Source organism: Monodelphis domestica, chromosome 5, assembly GCF_027887165.1.
Source record: "Monodelphis domestica isolate mMonDom1 chromosome 5, mMonDom1.pri, whole genome shotgun sequence".
Lineage (NCBI taxonomy): Eukaryota > Metazoa > Chordata > Mammalia > Didelphimorphia > Didelphidae > Monodelphis > Monodelphis domestica.
This window is the reverse complement of record NC_077231.1, coordinates 288,454,211-288,469,307: the sequence shown is the minus strand read 5'-3', so window position 1 is coordinate 288,469,307 and position 15,097 is coordinate 288,454,211. Positions and strand designations below refer to the sequence as shown.

The 15,097-nt window shown below is 35.9% G+C and overlaps 1 protein-coding gene across 3 annotated transcripts in view; it reads left to right on the top strand.

The window, feature by feature from the left end:
• The window catches only part of ANKRD28 (ankyrin repeat domain 28), a 198,939-nt gene that overhangs the window by 54,503 nt on the left and 129,339 nt on the right, over positions 1–15,097 (top strand). Inside the window, exons 1-2 of one of the 3 annotated variants that reach the window (XM_007505123.3) lie at positions 8,192–10,026; positions 11,249–11,332. In XM_007505123.3, the coding sequence (XP_007505185.1) occupies positions 9,910–10,026; positions 11,249–11,332 (201 nt within the window). In that variant the 5' untranslated portion in view covers positions 8,192–9,909. Of the gene's footprint in view, positions 1–8,191; positions 10,027–11,248; positions 11,333–15,097 lie in introns of those variants that run through there. The other 2 variants (XM_007505125.3, XM_007505124.3) reach the window with 2 other exon arrangements.

Below are 15,097 nucleotides of genomic sequence, written 5' to 3'. Positions count from 1 at the left end.
AGTTTTTTTCTCTGTTTTTGGTCTTCCTGGTTTAGGAATCAGTACCATATTTGTGTCATAAAATTAATTTGCTAAGACCCCTTCTTTGCTTATTTTGTCAAATAGTTTGTGTAATATTGGGATTAGTTATTCTTTAAATGTTTGATAGAATTCACTTGTGAATCCATCAGGTCCAAGGGATTTTTTTTCTTGGGGAATTCTTTGATGGCTTGTTCAATTTCTTTTTCTGAGATGGGATTATTTAAGTATTCTATTTCCTCTTTTGTTAATCTTGGTATTTTATATTTTTGTAAATATTTGTCCATTGCACCTAGGTTATCATAATTATTGCCATATAATTGAACATAGTAGCTTTTTATAATTGTCTTAATTTTTTCATTAGAGGTGAGATCGCCCTTTTCATTTTTGATGCTATTAATTTGATTCTCTTCTTTTTAAAATTAGATTAACCAGTACTTTATTTTATTTTGTTTTTTTCAAAGTACAAGCTCCTGCTCTTATTTATTAGTTTTATTAGTTTTTCTCCTTTAATTTTTAGGATTTCCAATTTAGTTTTTATTTGTATTTATTTATTATTTTATTTATTTTATTTCATTTAATTCATTGATCTCCTCCTTCTTGATTTGATGTGAGTTTGTATGGTTAGGAGTCAGAAGGACATACACTGACCAAAAGAAAATTCAAGGGGAAGTAGAGAACTAGTCCTTTGAGAAAATGATGCCGTGGTGCAATAATATTGAGAAAAGGAAGAGAAAAGAACTCTGCTATACAAAATCAGCAAATATTGACAGATTAATTGGGACAGTGTGAAGAAAGAAATACTTTATGTTACAGATTTACCTTACTTGGTTCAATTCTTTGAGAATAATAAAAAATAGTAACACATTTATACTGAACTTTAAGGTATACTAAATCCTTACAAAAGTCAGATATTAAGATCTTTTATTTTACATATGAAAAAACTGAGTTACATATGAAGAAAAAGATTATATGGCTTGCAAGATTCAAACAGCTAGGAGATTCTGAAAGCTATAACTAGAGTTAGAATGCCTATCTTTTGTTTGGTGTCCCTTTCATTTCTGAGTTCCAATTAGGATGCTGAAAGGAGCATGAGTGTTAACAAAACAAAAGGTAGTCAAGGTAGCCCTAAGCAATCTGTGAAGGAAAAAAATTCAGAAACTGAATTGTGGAGGGAAATGTTAGCCAGGATATATATGAGTAATGTCTTCAGGATCCGGGTTGGGTAACAATGACTTAGATGTTATATAAATTTTACTTATCAGTGATTTTTTTTATTCTGTAGTTGTCTATTAATGCCATAAATGTTCATCATTATAGTGGTGACTTCTGAGGTTCACTATTAAAAGCTAATTAGTTATTTGTATTAATGTGCAAATTAGGGGACCATAAAATAGTACATACTTTAAGAAATTGATGCTTTGGGCAAATTAAGAGGAAATTGAACCAGATTGCTATTGTGTTATTTTTAGTGCTAATATTTCTGTAACATTTACTGGTTTTAGCAATGTGACACTTAGAGAAAATTACATTATGTTTTTTTAATTATATTTTTTTCTCCCTGTTCTACCTCCCCCCAATTTCCACCCCAATGAAAAAGCAAGAAAAATGAAACTCCTTGAGTTCTCTAGCATAATGGTTGGTCCCTGAGTTGGTTAGAATTCCTTTCAGAGTTTACTATTATTGTTATTGTATTATTGATCTTAATATTATTATATAGAATGTTCTCCTGGCTCTGCTCATTTCACATTACATCAATTCATACACAAATCTTTATAGGTTTTTCTGAAACTACATCCTGCATTATTTCTTATAGCATAATAGTATTCTATTACATTAACATACCATAATTTGTTGAGCCATTCTCTAATGGGTATCCACATAGTTTTCAATTTTTTTTGTGACTGAAAAAAGAGCTGCTATAAATAATTTTGTACCTATGGGTCCTTTTTATCTTTCTTTGGTACCTGGGCATAGGACTAGTAGTGGTATTACTAGTGGTAGTCTCTCGGTGACCGAGAATGACAATTGTCTTTGTGCATTATCATCTATTGATGTACTCTCATGTGGCTTTGAAGTCCAAAGACTGAGGCGCAAAGTTTGTGGCACATGGGGCATGGGACAGGAGGTGCGGTTGTGGCCTGGTGTTGGCGTTCACAAGCAGCGGCAAGACATCGCTGTTGTTCATCTTCAAAAGTGGTGGCGGCCTGGTGAATGTGGGTTCGCCAGCTGCTTCTGACAGAGGCAGCGAGTTCTAGTTGCTTTGGTGTAATGCCAGCCCACTTCAAGTTGGACTTTAGCTGATCCTTGAATCTTTTCTTTGGTCGGCCTTGTTTCCTGAGTCCAGCTGACAGTTCACCATAGAATACCTGTCTTGGTATTCGCTGGGTCCATGTGGATGACGTGTCCAGACCATCATAGCTGGGTTTTGAGGACCAGGACTTTGATGCTGGTGGAGTTGGCTCTGTCAAGGACTTCCTGGTTGGTGATTCGGTCCTGCCATTGGATCCTCATGATTGACTGGAGAGAGCATTGGTGGAATTGCTCCGGCTGTTATATGTGCTTCCATACAGTGTCCATGTCTCACAACCGTACAGGAGGGAGCTGAGGACCACTGCGTTATACACTTTGAGCTTAGTCGCAGTGCTTATACCTCTGTGTTGGAGGACTTTGGAGTGCAGCCGCCTGAGTGCCTGGCTGGCCTTTTGGATCCTGGCATTAATCTCATGGTCTAGGGACCCGTCGTTGGCGATGGTGCTGCCCAGGTACTTGAAAGTGTTGACGTTAGAAAGCTGAATGCTGTCGATTGTAATTCGGCAAACACGGCGTGGGCAAAATGAACAACGGCCTACTACTTACTACTCAGCAAATGCTCAGAGTTCGAACTCACCATCACGAACACTGTGTTCAGAATGGCGAACAAATATAAAACAACATGGATGCACCCACGATCAAAACAGTGGCATCTCATTGACTACATCATTGTACTCTGGCGAGACATCCAGGATGTACAGATCACCAGAGCCATGAGAGGAGCTGAATGCTGGACAGACCACCGATTGGTTAGAGCAACTCTTCAAATGTACATTGCTCCTCACCATCCAAAACGCGCCCAGACAGTTCACGCATTTTATAACGTGAGTCGTCTTAGAGATCCATCTTATTTGCAAACATTCCAGTCCTGCCTGGACAACAAGCTGTCTGCCAAGGGACCATTCACTGGAAGCTCAACCGAGAAATGGAACCAGTTCAGAGATGCAGTGAAGGAAACATCAAAGGCAGTCCTAGGCCCCAAATAACACAACCACCAGGACTGGTTCGACGAGAACAACACTGCTATTGAAGACCTATTGAGCAAAAAGAACAAAGCCTTTATGGAGTGGCAAAATAACCCAAATTCTGCTCCTAAAAAGGACAGATTCAAGTCTCTCCAAGCCATGGCACAGTGTGAGATCAGGAAAATGCAAGACCGATGGTGGGAAAAAAAGGCAGAAGAAATCCAGTGGTTTGCTGATATGAAAAACTACAAACAATTTTTCAGTGCCCTCAAGACTATGGGCCATTAAAACCCACCACCACTCCCTTGCTATCCTCTGATGGTGACACTCTCATAAAAGATAAAAAAGGCATCAGCAACAGGTGGAAAGAACACTTCAGTCAGCATCTCAACCGATCCTCTTCAGTCGACCAAAGCGCCCTTGACCAGATCCCCCAAAACCGCACCATTGAACAACTTGACGTCCCTCCTTCACTAGAAGAAGTCCAAAAAGCCATTAAACAAATGAGTGCAGGCAAGACACCCGGTAAAGATGGGATCCCAACCGAGGTGTACAAGGCCTTAAATGGAAAGGCGCTCCAGGCATTCCACATAGTGCTGACCAGCATATGGGAAGAGGAAGACATGCCCCCAGAACTAAGAGATGCCTCCATTGTAGCCCTATGCAAGAACAAAGGCACACGAGCAGCCTGTGACAACTACAGAGGCATCTCACTACTCTCCACTGCCGGAAAGATCCTCGCCCATGTTATACTCAACAGACTCCTATCATCTGTTTCAGAGCAGAACCTGCCTGATTCACCATGTGGCTCCCGACCCTTGATACAACTATCACAAACAAGTGGTCTATTTTCATATTTGCCAACTCAGAAATTTCATTATCTCATCAATTTTTATCATATTATTTTCCCCTGTTCCTTAAAATCCTAACTCTTTTTCAAACTCACCATGGCTACCATTCCCTGTACCCCTCAGTTTTTTCCTAGGCTATTACCCCTACCCTGGCTATACTCTCTTCACTTTCCTATCTTAACTCCTTGGTGAACCAGTATAACCCTACACTACTTCAATTCCTCATCACCTAAGCCATGCTAAACTCCCATTTCACATGCAACTTATTGGAGATTAGGAAAATCACAAAACAGGATCCACTACAATTAGTTGGATATCCCACTCTCCAGAATAGCTATTCCAAATGTTGCCTTACCTCATTTCTCATATCTTGTGTGTCTCGACCCTCCTTCTGAGAACCTCAATTTAAACTTCACCAAAAATAGTTGTAGCCCTTTCCTGAAAGTCCCCACTTCTGTCTTCTTCCTTCTCTCATATCACCATATCACACCTTTATCTCCCTTCTTGACCTTGGTCTCTGATGAAGAGGAAGGCCAACCCCTTTATATTATCCCAATTATTATTTTTTGCTTTGATCACCCCCCCATGTATTGCTGTGCAGCATAAACATATCTATGACTATGTCTGCTCTTGGCAGCTAGGTGGCACAATGAACAGGGGTAGGTCTGGAATCAGGAAGACCTGAGTTCAGTACCAGCTTCAGACTTTTAACATTTAATGTGTGACTCTGGGTAAGTCTTAATCTCAGTTAAACTCAAACATGCCTCACTTTCCTCAACTGTAGAGTGAGAGTCTACTTTCAAGAGTCGTGATGATGAAATGAGATATCTGTATAAAGTGCTTAGCAGAGTATCTAATATATATAAATGCTAGCTATTATTAGGTCTCCCCAATCATTAAAAATAAAAACATTGCTTCATCTTATATCTGGCAGGTATCGTCTTTTATCTTTCCTTCCTTTTCTATCTAAGCTCTTTGAGAAAACTATCTATACTTGTTGCCTCTCACAACTTTTTTTTTTCTTTTAAACATTTTTGTTAAAACCCTTACCTTCTGTCTTAGAATCAATACTGTATGTTGGTTCTAAGGCAGAAAGAGTGGTTAAGGACTAGGCAATGGGAGTTGAGTGACTTGCCCAGGGTCATACAGCTAGGAAGTATCAGGGGCTAAATTTGAACATAGGACCTCCTAACTCTAGGCCTGGCTCTAAATCCACTGAGCCACCCAGCTGCCTCCTCACAACTTTTCTAGAACCCTCTACTTCTAGCCTCATTATTAAACTGAAACTTCTTTCTCCAAATTTATCAATTTCCTAATTGCCAAACTGAATGGCTTTTTTCCAGTTTTCAATCTTTTTGGCTTCTCCTCAGAATGATATTATTGAATACCTTCTCCCTTAGATAGTCTCTTCCTTGGTTTTAAGAACACTGCTTTCTCTCCTCCTCCAGCTCCTTTTCTGTTTCTCCTCTTATCTGATCAGTTGGTACTTTGTCAGGCTCACTTGTTCTTCATCCATATTATGTCCTCTTAGTGTAGACTTCCCCCCCCCTCCCCCCGACTTTATGCTGAACCTTGTTTCCCCCACTCTGTATTACCTTACTTAATGATCACAATCAGCTCCCATGGGCTCAATTATCATCTCTGTGCAGATGACTCCAAGATCTAAAAACATCGCTGGCCTCTCTCCTGAGCTCTAGTCTTAACAACACCAACTGCCTTTTAAACACCTTGAACTTTATGTCCCACAGGCATCTCAAACTCATGTTTAAAATGGACCTCTTCTCAGCTTCTCTATTAGGGTTGAAGATTATCACTATCATCCCAGTTACTTCAGGTCAGCAACCTTTGTAATATCCTCAACTCCTAATTTCCACTAATCCCACATCTCCAATCTTGTCGTTCCTTCTTTCTTTCACATATGTACCCTTCTTTCTACTAGCACCACCAACAAACTAGTTCATTACCCTTTGTCTGAACTTTTGCAATAGTTTTCTATCTAGTCTCCCTGCCTCAGGTCTCCTCCATGTTAGGGAGCTCCAGTGGTTCTCTATTAAACCTAGCATCAAATACAAAATATTCTTTTTACAAACTTTGATCTAAATAATTGAATAAATGGTCATTTTTATTAAATGACAATACTATTTATTTTATTTTTTCTGTGCCATACCAATCAAACTACTGAAGGATTACTTTAAAAAGCTAGAAAAATAACAAAATTAATCTGGAAGAATAAAAGGTCCAGAATCTCAGTTGAGGAGGGGAGGGTGGGGAATCAGAAGGAAAAGAGCCTAGCAATACCAGATGTCAAGCTCTGCTAAAGAACAAGAATCATTTTAACAAGTTGGTACCAGTTAAGAAAGAGAGGATAATCAGTGGAACAAAGTCTACAATATACCGAAGCAAGTGAGCATGATATGATAAATGTAAGAATTTCATTTTGAGTGCAAAAATTCACTATTCGACAGAAACTTGGGAAGACTGGAAAGCAGTCTGGAAGAAACTGTATAGATCAATCTCTCACATCATCTACAAGATGAGCTCCAACAAGGTTCATAACTTAGACATAATGGTTGATGTAATTAACAAAATAATTGGTAGCTTATGGAGAAAGGAAGAGTTCATGTAAAGGATCACAGAAAGTAAAATGTGTAATAATGATTACATAAAATTAACAAGTTTTTGCATAAACAAAATCAGTACAGATAAAAATCAGAAGAGAAGTAAATGGGGGGCAAAGACAAGTTTGGAAATGACAGTGAAAAGAAAAAGAGTCTTCTGGTTCCCTTCCCTCCTCATCTGAAGTTGGAGTATAAGTGAAAGTGTATCCAAGAGGGAAGAGCATAGGTATCCAAGTGTCCTAGTATGAGAGCAGGAATCCGGATTGTGAAAGATTCAACTGAGGAAGGAGAGAACTTATCCTGTGAGTCAAATAAATAAGAATAGAGCCCTGAGCCTAGAGTCAGGAAAACCTGAGTTCAAATGACACTAGTTGTGTGATTAGTTGGAAAAGTTACTTTAACTTGTTTGCTTCAATGTCCTCAGCTGTAGAATGGGGATAATATTAACTCTTAGGGCTGTTTTGAGGATCAAATGAGTTAATATTTATAAAAAATGCTTAGCACAGTGCCTGGCACATAGATAGTATTATATAAAATGTTTATTATTGCCTTGCTCTATTCCCTTATTCCATTGTAAATAAGAACCTACTTAATAAAGGTAGTAATACATGTTCTTGAGACTTTGCCCATATTATGTGAATGTCTTCATGGTGAAAATTAATGTGACACTTAGAATTATAGACTTTTAGAATTGGAAACTATCTTAAAAATAACTTATGTCTCTCATTGGAAAAGTAGTAGCATGGTGTAAGTATGAGTCAAGCTGTAGAGAAGAATCTGACCAGCATTGGGAGAGGGAAGAATACTAGTTTCCTAATATGCAGCAATTATGGATTAAAATAAATAATAAATTTATATTCTTTTTAAAATCCTATAATTCATTGAACAAAATTTCAAGGTTTTTTGTGTCATATCTTGTTTGCACATAGTTGCTTGCATATTACCTCCCTTAATAAACTGTGAGCTTTTTGAGAAGAGTTTTTTGATATCTCTAGTGCTTTGATTACTGTTCAGCATGTAGTATGCACTTAATAAATGCTAATTGATTGACATGATGCATTTATATAATTATACCCATAAGGGAATGCAGCTACTTTTACATAGATGTGTCAGAATTTATCAGATGTTATTAAAGAATCACAAAAGATTCAATTCAGTTCTTTAATAGTGCTCATTCATTTACATAGTTTTATGGTATTGATGTATATTATACATTTTTCTGGTACCATATAGCAAGCAGAAAAAAAATGGTGGGGATTTTGGTTTGGAATTTCTTGAATAATATTTGTTGTCTGGTAATTGTCAAAAAAGTTTAGCCCAAGTATGTGTTTAGCCAGCTAGTTAGTCCAAGTCTGTATTATAGATTTGGTTTTATTTTTTTTTCTTATCTATAAATCCCCACGTACCAATAACAATTTTACAAGGAAATTGGTTTGAATAACTGTTTAGCATGAAAGGGTTAAATGGTTTCTATACAGTAACATATGAAAGCAGTTAAGCTGTTTGGAACTGTTTACTTGCATAAATGGATGTTAGTCAGCAGAGGCAGTATATCAGCATACCAGATTTCTTTGTGGCTTTTAGTGGAAAATGTTAACGCTCATTTTTCAGCTGAAGAATTTTTTAGTTTAATTTGAATTAGTCACAGACCTGGCATGAGCATTCTCATTGTGAAGACTTTACAAATGTGGCCTTTTTCGGGGGAGGGGGGATGGCTAGAGGAAGTTACATCCTAAGCAGTGGCTCAGTTCTGTGGTAAGTGTAACATGTGAGCATTACTAGGCATTTTATCCTGCAGGTCTGCAGTCTGCTCTTCAGACCAGGCTCAGTTGGAATGCTGCTATGGAGCTGATTTTTCAGGTCCTGTGGTTGTTTTTTCGTCTTTCTTTCTAATGATTAGTTCATTGAAGGGGTTTGTGGTTTTTGCAAGATCATCTACTGAACATAAGAACATCTGAAATCTACTAAAAAGGTCAGCCGTAGAAGGAAACTGGATTGGCACCAACCCAGATGTTTGAATAAAAGAGTTGTCGGAAAGAAGATGCACGGAGGATTTTTCTCCCCCTGAAGGAGGACTCTGTAATGGAAGCTGGAATCACGCAGAGATCAAAGGAAATGCTCAAGTGATAAACTACTTTGTGGAGGAAAAGACTGAAGCAGTGATTTGAACAGTAATTTGAGCTCCATAGCTTCTTCAAACCGTAAAGTTCTTTTTTTTTGGGGGGGGGGGTTGCTAATAACATTCTTGTGGGTTGTTTGCTAGAGCCACCACAGCCAACTACTGCTTGATGGAGGAAGAATGAAGGCTCTGCATTGCCTGTGCTACTGATGAAAACAGCTATCTGCATTTTTGTCATTTAGGAAATCTGGATTAAACGGGCTATATTTTAATACCAAGAATCTTATTATTGTCCCTCATGGTCTGACTCATCGCGTGTAAATGTACTGCAGCTTTGCTCTTAATGCAGAAGAGTGGTTTTATTTTTTAAAACATAGAAAGAATTGTCAACCTCGGAGCTCTATGTTCTGAATTTGTGCTGAGCACAGATAAATTTTTTCTGGAGTATATCAGCTATAAGACTAATGAAGTTCAAGAAATGAAATCTTGACTAAAAGTGGAGATAGAATAGCAAGATTTAAAAATTTTTATTTTCACCTCAAAGAAAGCCAGCCATACACAACCAAATTGACCTTGCCCAAATTGAGGGTAGCTGGGATCCACTGTCACTGCAGTTGCCTCTCTTTTCAGTTTATACAAAGTGGTGTCATGTCACCCCAAACAATGACTTCTCTGTACTAATAAAATTCTTTTGTGAAGAAAAGTGATCCTAAAGAGGCATAATTTGTAAAGGGTAACTTTTCAAATGAATTTAGACTTTATCTGGGATTAGTTTACAAAGGTTCTTTTTTTGTTTGTTTTGTTTTACTAATAATTTAGATAGTAAAGAACTGGAGACTTTCAACAGAATAAAAGAATTTGGCCATTTTAAAGATTCTTAAAAAGGGATCAGTTACCACTGGAAAAACTGAAGTTTGGATTAACTTAAATGCTAGCTATAGTGTATACAGAGAATGTTTGCAAGTGTGTACAGAAGAAGACATACTACTTGTGCTATACCAACTGTGAAATAGTGTTTTAAACGAATGAGTCGGGTGTGTATTGTTGTTTTGGAGGAGATAGAAGATGAATCTCCATCATTTGTTTCTAAATTGCCTCAGGAAAATAAATTCCTCCCATCTCCTGCTTCTGGAAATATATTGGTAAGATGTGACATTTTCTTAAGTATTTATTGTATAGTATGAGTGATTTCTTTTTCATCTTTTACATTAAAAAGACTTTTTAATCATTTTGTTTGTTCACATACTTCATTTTGCTTAATAAAAATTAAAATGACAGATGTGCAGGTATGTGTACATTGTCACAATGCAGAGTGACTTTCTGATATTCTTGGAAGATGAGAAACATTACAGCTCCTATGTTCAGCCTTGAAAATAAAAATTACCCTTGTGTTTTATAAAATTATAAAAAATAAAATGTCAGTCTGATTGTAGAGTGCCTAAAGCCTATATTTTGTTTTTTACTTCCTTTCATTCCATGTTTAGTCTGTAGTTTGTGAAATTGGCATAACAAGTAAGAATTGGCAGGTCTGCCTATTTTAGGAGAGATTGACTGCTAGTAGTAACACAGTAGGCCTGGTATTTACTGCAATAGCTTGTATATTGTTTACATGTACAACTTTATCTCCTACTCTGTGTTATCTTTAGCCTTGTTTTAAAAGCTGTTGTCAACTGCTTCTTTGCCTGGTAGAACATGATATCCTATCATAGATACTTATGCTGTTGATTAGGAAACTTATATTTAGACTTACACGTGTTTGTGTGTGTTAATCATGCCATTCAGACATACTGTACTTGGTAAAAGAACGGGAGAACTGAGTCATTTTTACAAATTTTTAGATTGTGAACTCCTGTTACATCAATGGTAAACCTTTAATTCCAAAGAAAATGTTTTCAAGGAGGCCTTATTAAATGGACCCCTGGTGTTGTGCCTTCCCCCACCCCACCCCCCAATTTGTATTAAAACTATCTGAGTTAGATAGCTGGTGCTATGTATTTTAGATCCTAGAATTAAATAATCTCACTTGTTAGTAAAATTAGTGGATATTCTTAGAAATTCTTACTTTTATTCTTAAAAATTATCTGAATCAGTAAAATATTTTATTATGTCTGAACTGTTAGTGATTTTCCCCACTCAACTTTTTTCCCTCCAAAGGTCAATGTAAAATAATTGCAAAGAAAATGTAAAAAAAAATGCTGCTAGATATTCTTTAGTTATTGGTAGAGAAGGGACAGAGGAAACATTTTATGCTTTTTTTGTTCTTTACTTAGAAATTAAACATCAATATTATTAGAAGCAGAAATGTTTTATAAAGCATTTATGGCCAAAGACAATTTTTTTTATACCTTTTCTTTTATATTTTAGCCATCACTGGTTCAAGCTATATTTAATGGAGATCCTGATGAAGTTCGAGCACTAATATTTAAGAAAGAAGATGTTAACTTTCAGGTAATAAAAAGTAGAGTTAAATTTAGATAATCTTCAAACTTCCCTGAATATTAAAGTTGTGTTTTTTAAGCTTCTATCTTAGTTTTCAAATGAAGACAAAAAAAGTTTCTTCTGTGAAAAGTTAGAGATATATACTTAAAAGAATAAATGACATATATGCCTCTTGCAACATTTTTTCTAAATTAAAATCTGACATTTCTTGCTTTAAAAATATAGTTGTAAAAAATGTATTGAGCATAAATATTCCCTTGTTTATTTACTCTCCTACTGTTAAAAGTTGTCTACTTTTTTGTTGTTATTGTTTTTGCAAATGTTCTTTCTTTATAGAAATGTTTCTTTATAGTTGTTAAAAATTAGTGAGTTATTAAAAGGAACCTTCCTAAAATAGGTGACTCACTCCTGGGCCATAAAAATTATTATGTCTTTAAAAATATTAGCAATTTACTTTAGAGGAATCGGGCCCATTAATGCATTTTCAGTGAAACAAGTGTTCCTCTGTAATCTTGTGAATAAAGTAATGTCTTGCTACTTCATGTGACCTAGAAAGTGGTGCTAATAAAACTGGGGTTTATGAGTTTGATATTATTCAGTTCTAAATAAAAAGAACTTTTTAAACCCTTCTTTTAAACAATTCCTTTCTTGTTCCTTTTACACAATTAGTGCTGTGGTTATTTATTAAAAAGGAACATTGTACAGGAAGAAGTTATTCTTCCCTTTTAGAATATGTTCAGGTCTGGATTAGTTATGTGTGATGGGAACTTTGCCACTTCATTTAGGTGTGAGTATAATATAGCTCTATTCATCTCGGAAGAAGCAATATCTGGTTAAAGGATCCCCTGACCAGCCCTGTTGACAGATTTCAGTTTGTGTTCATTTAAATGGCACTTCATTAGTGTCAGAGAGAAAAAAGGTTTAGGATTGTTATCCTGCTACGATTGCAGATTTCCTTGATACCAAAATTGTCAATTGTGTTTAATATAGCCAGTCAATTAATAATTTTGAATTAATTTTTCAGGAAGTTATATTTGGGGGTTATAGGAATTTTCTACACTTAATCCCTGTGTTTGAGGTTTATGGCTATATTCTAGATAACAGATTGTGGAAACTAATGTTATATAAATGGATGTCATATCTTTTTAAGATTAATTGGTTCTATTTATTATCTTAGCATATATTAAAAAATTCCTCCAATAAGAAGCAAGTCTGTATATAATAGTCCACAGGAATGAAAGAGAGGTTTTCTGTTCATCATTTACTTAATCTCTTGAGTTCTCATTATAGGTATTTAAGTCTCTAAGCTTCACAAGAGTGAGAGAATAAATAAAAGTACATAATTAAAATATTTAGCAAAAGAATATACCAATTATTATTTTAATATGCTCAATGGTTTTGTTCTGTTATCCCAACTAAAAGAAATACTTGTTCATTTTGGAACTATTTAACTTTTGAAAGTATACATTTTTGTTCTTTACCTGTAGTTGTGAAATATTTGAACAACTCTCTTTAATAGTCACATTTTTATTGTTACTGATATGTTAAAAGAACATGTGCACAAAAAAGTCTACCTCATTTCTTTGACTAGATAAAAATCATATGTAAATATTTTGATTGGCCTTTCATTTCATCAATGTTGTTCCCTCCTGTGATGTATATCATAGCTTAAAACTCATCTTCCTTTGTGTACTTCTTGCCCCTCCTTTCATAGACCATCTGATTCACTCAAGGCCTTACTCTAGATCTCAGGGTACCATTGAAGTATTCAACTATTATTCCTTGATCTCACTTACATGATCTACCTCCTTTTCTCATCTTGCTTCTCTTCACTGAAATCCTTTATACCAATAATATACCATGCTTCATTGTCAGTATGTGATTCCATATGCTGTAGGGACTCACAACTTTTAATCCTAATTTAGAGGATCTGGTATTCTATTACAACCATGCAACAAATACGTATTAGTAATGTAATAGCTAAAATTAAATTATGAGGCTGCTACTCACATTAGTAACTTTATTATATCAAAGTAGTAATAGTAAAGAAAGGGAAATGAAGAAAGAGATAAGCACTTGCTTAGCTTAATACCCTATTTACCATTTGATGGATTGAAGCTCATCACCAATAGGGGTACTTTCAGGTTCCAAGCTCCAGCCAGAAGAATGTGAGAGAGCAAGCAATGCCCTGGTCTCACCTTATAAGCAATTTTCTCCACCCACTAGTTCTCCCATGTCATATCTCAGGAACCAATCATAGTTCCTTAATTTGCCTGGCACTGCCCAGGGGATCAGTTTCCCATCCCATTGGTTTCAGCTTCCTTTTTCTGAGGGTTTCTCTATACTTGCATATCTCAATGGTAAAGGATCTTCAGGTCTCTGATTGATGACATCAAACAAAGCGACATAAAGGGGAGGAAAATTCCCTTCCCACAATATAAAAGTGATGGGCCTTTATCTCAACAGAATAGATTGAGGCCATTAAAAGTACTGCACAATTGCCCAAATGTAACTAAGGCCATTTTTCTCCTATGTCATCCTATGTCTAATTTGTAGCCAATCTGCATTGCCTTTTTATTATTATTATTTCTTAAATTAGTAAAAATCTGCATTCTCCATTTCCTATCTTAACCCACCATTTGAGAACTGAAGAAAAACAAAGCTGCTCTTACAAGCATGCATAGTAATGCAAAACAAATTTCCAAATTCACCATATACCAAAAATATATATTTCTCATTATTTTCCTTTACCTCTTCCTTAAGGATGGGGTGGCATGTTTCATCATTAGTTCTCAGGAATCATGGCTGATGATCACATCAAGCTTTGACTTTATCATATTGCTGTCACTAAAGAAATTGTTCTCCTGGTTCTGTTTACTCTATATCACTTCATTTAAACCTTCCTAGGTTTCTTTGAAACCATATTCCTCATAATTTCTTTTAGCATGAAATATTTCATCGGATTTATAATTTATAGGTATACACTCAGCTTCCCATTCTTTACCAACTCAAAAAGAACCATAAATATTTTTGCACATCTCATTTTCTTTTCCTTAAGACTTATCCATCACTTTAGCTTCCTTCCCATTAATTTTCCCTTCTCCCATTTCTGTTTCTGTGCATGGGTGTGTATGCATGGTCATACATGTATGTATGCTTACTCAAGCATGTTGTTGCCTCCTTTGACCCAGTTAAGATTAGAGTAAGATTGAAGTGTCAGCCACACAAGTATAACTAACTTCCCCTTGTTTGTATAGATGCCTACTTATGTAACCTGCTTGCTTAAATGGGATAATTTTCTCTAGCCTTCCAACTTGTGCCCTGGTCCATGTATTATTACTTTTTCCCTCTTCATTCTTATCTTAAGATTATCAAGCTATACAGAACAGCCCTCCTGTCTAATTAGACTCTCTTAATGACCCTTAATAATGACAGGGTTCAGTGGGGACACATATATCATCTCTCCATACTAGAATGTAAGCAGTTTATCATTGTCCATTTATGTTTACCTTTTCACATTTCTCTTTATGCTTGTGTTTAAACTTCAAAGTTTTTGCATAGCTCTAGTCTTTTCATTAGGAATGCTTGAAAGCTCCTTTCATTGAAGATACATTTTTTTCCCTTTAGGATTATTCTCAGATTTTCTGGATCAGTTATTTTTGGTAGTATATTTTGGAACAGGATACAAATTCTCCACTTTGTTAGTAGTAGCTTCCAAATTATATATAATCCCTATGACTCCTCAGAACTTAATGCTTTCCTTTTTGACTGCTT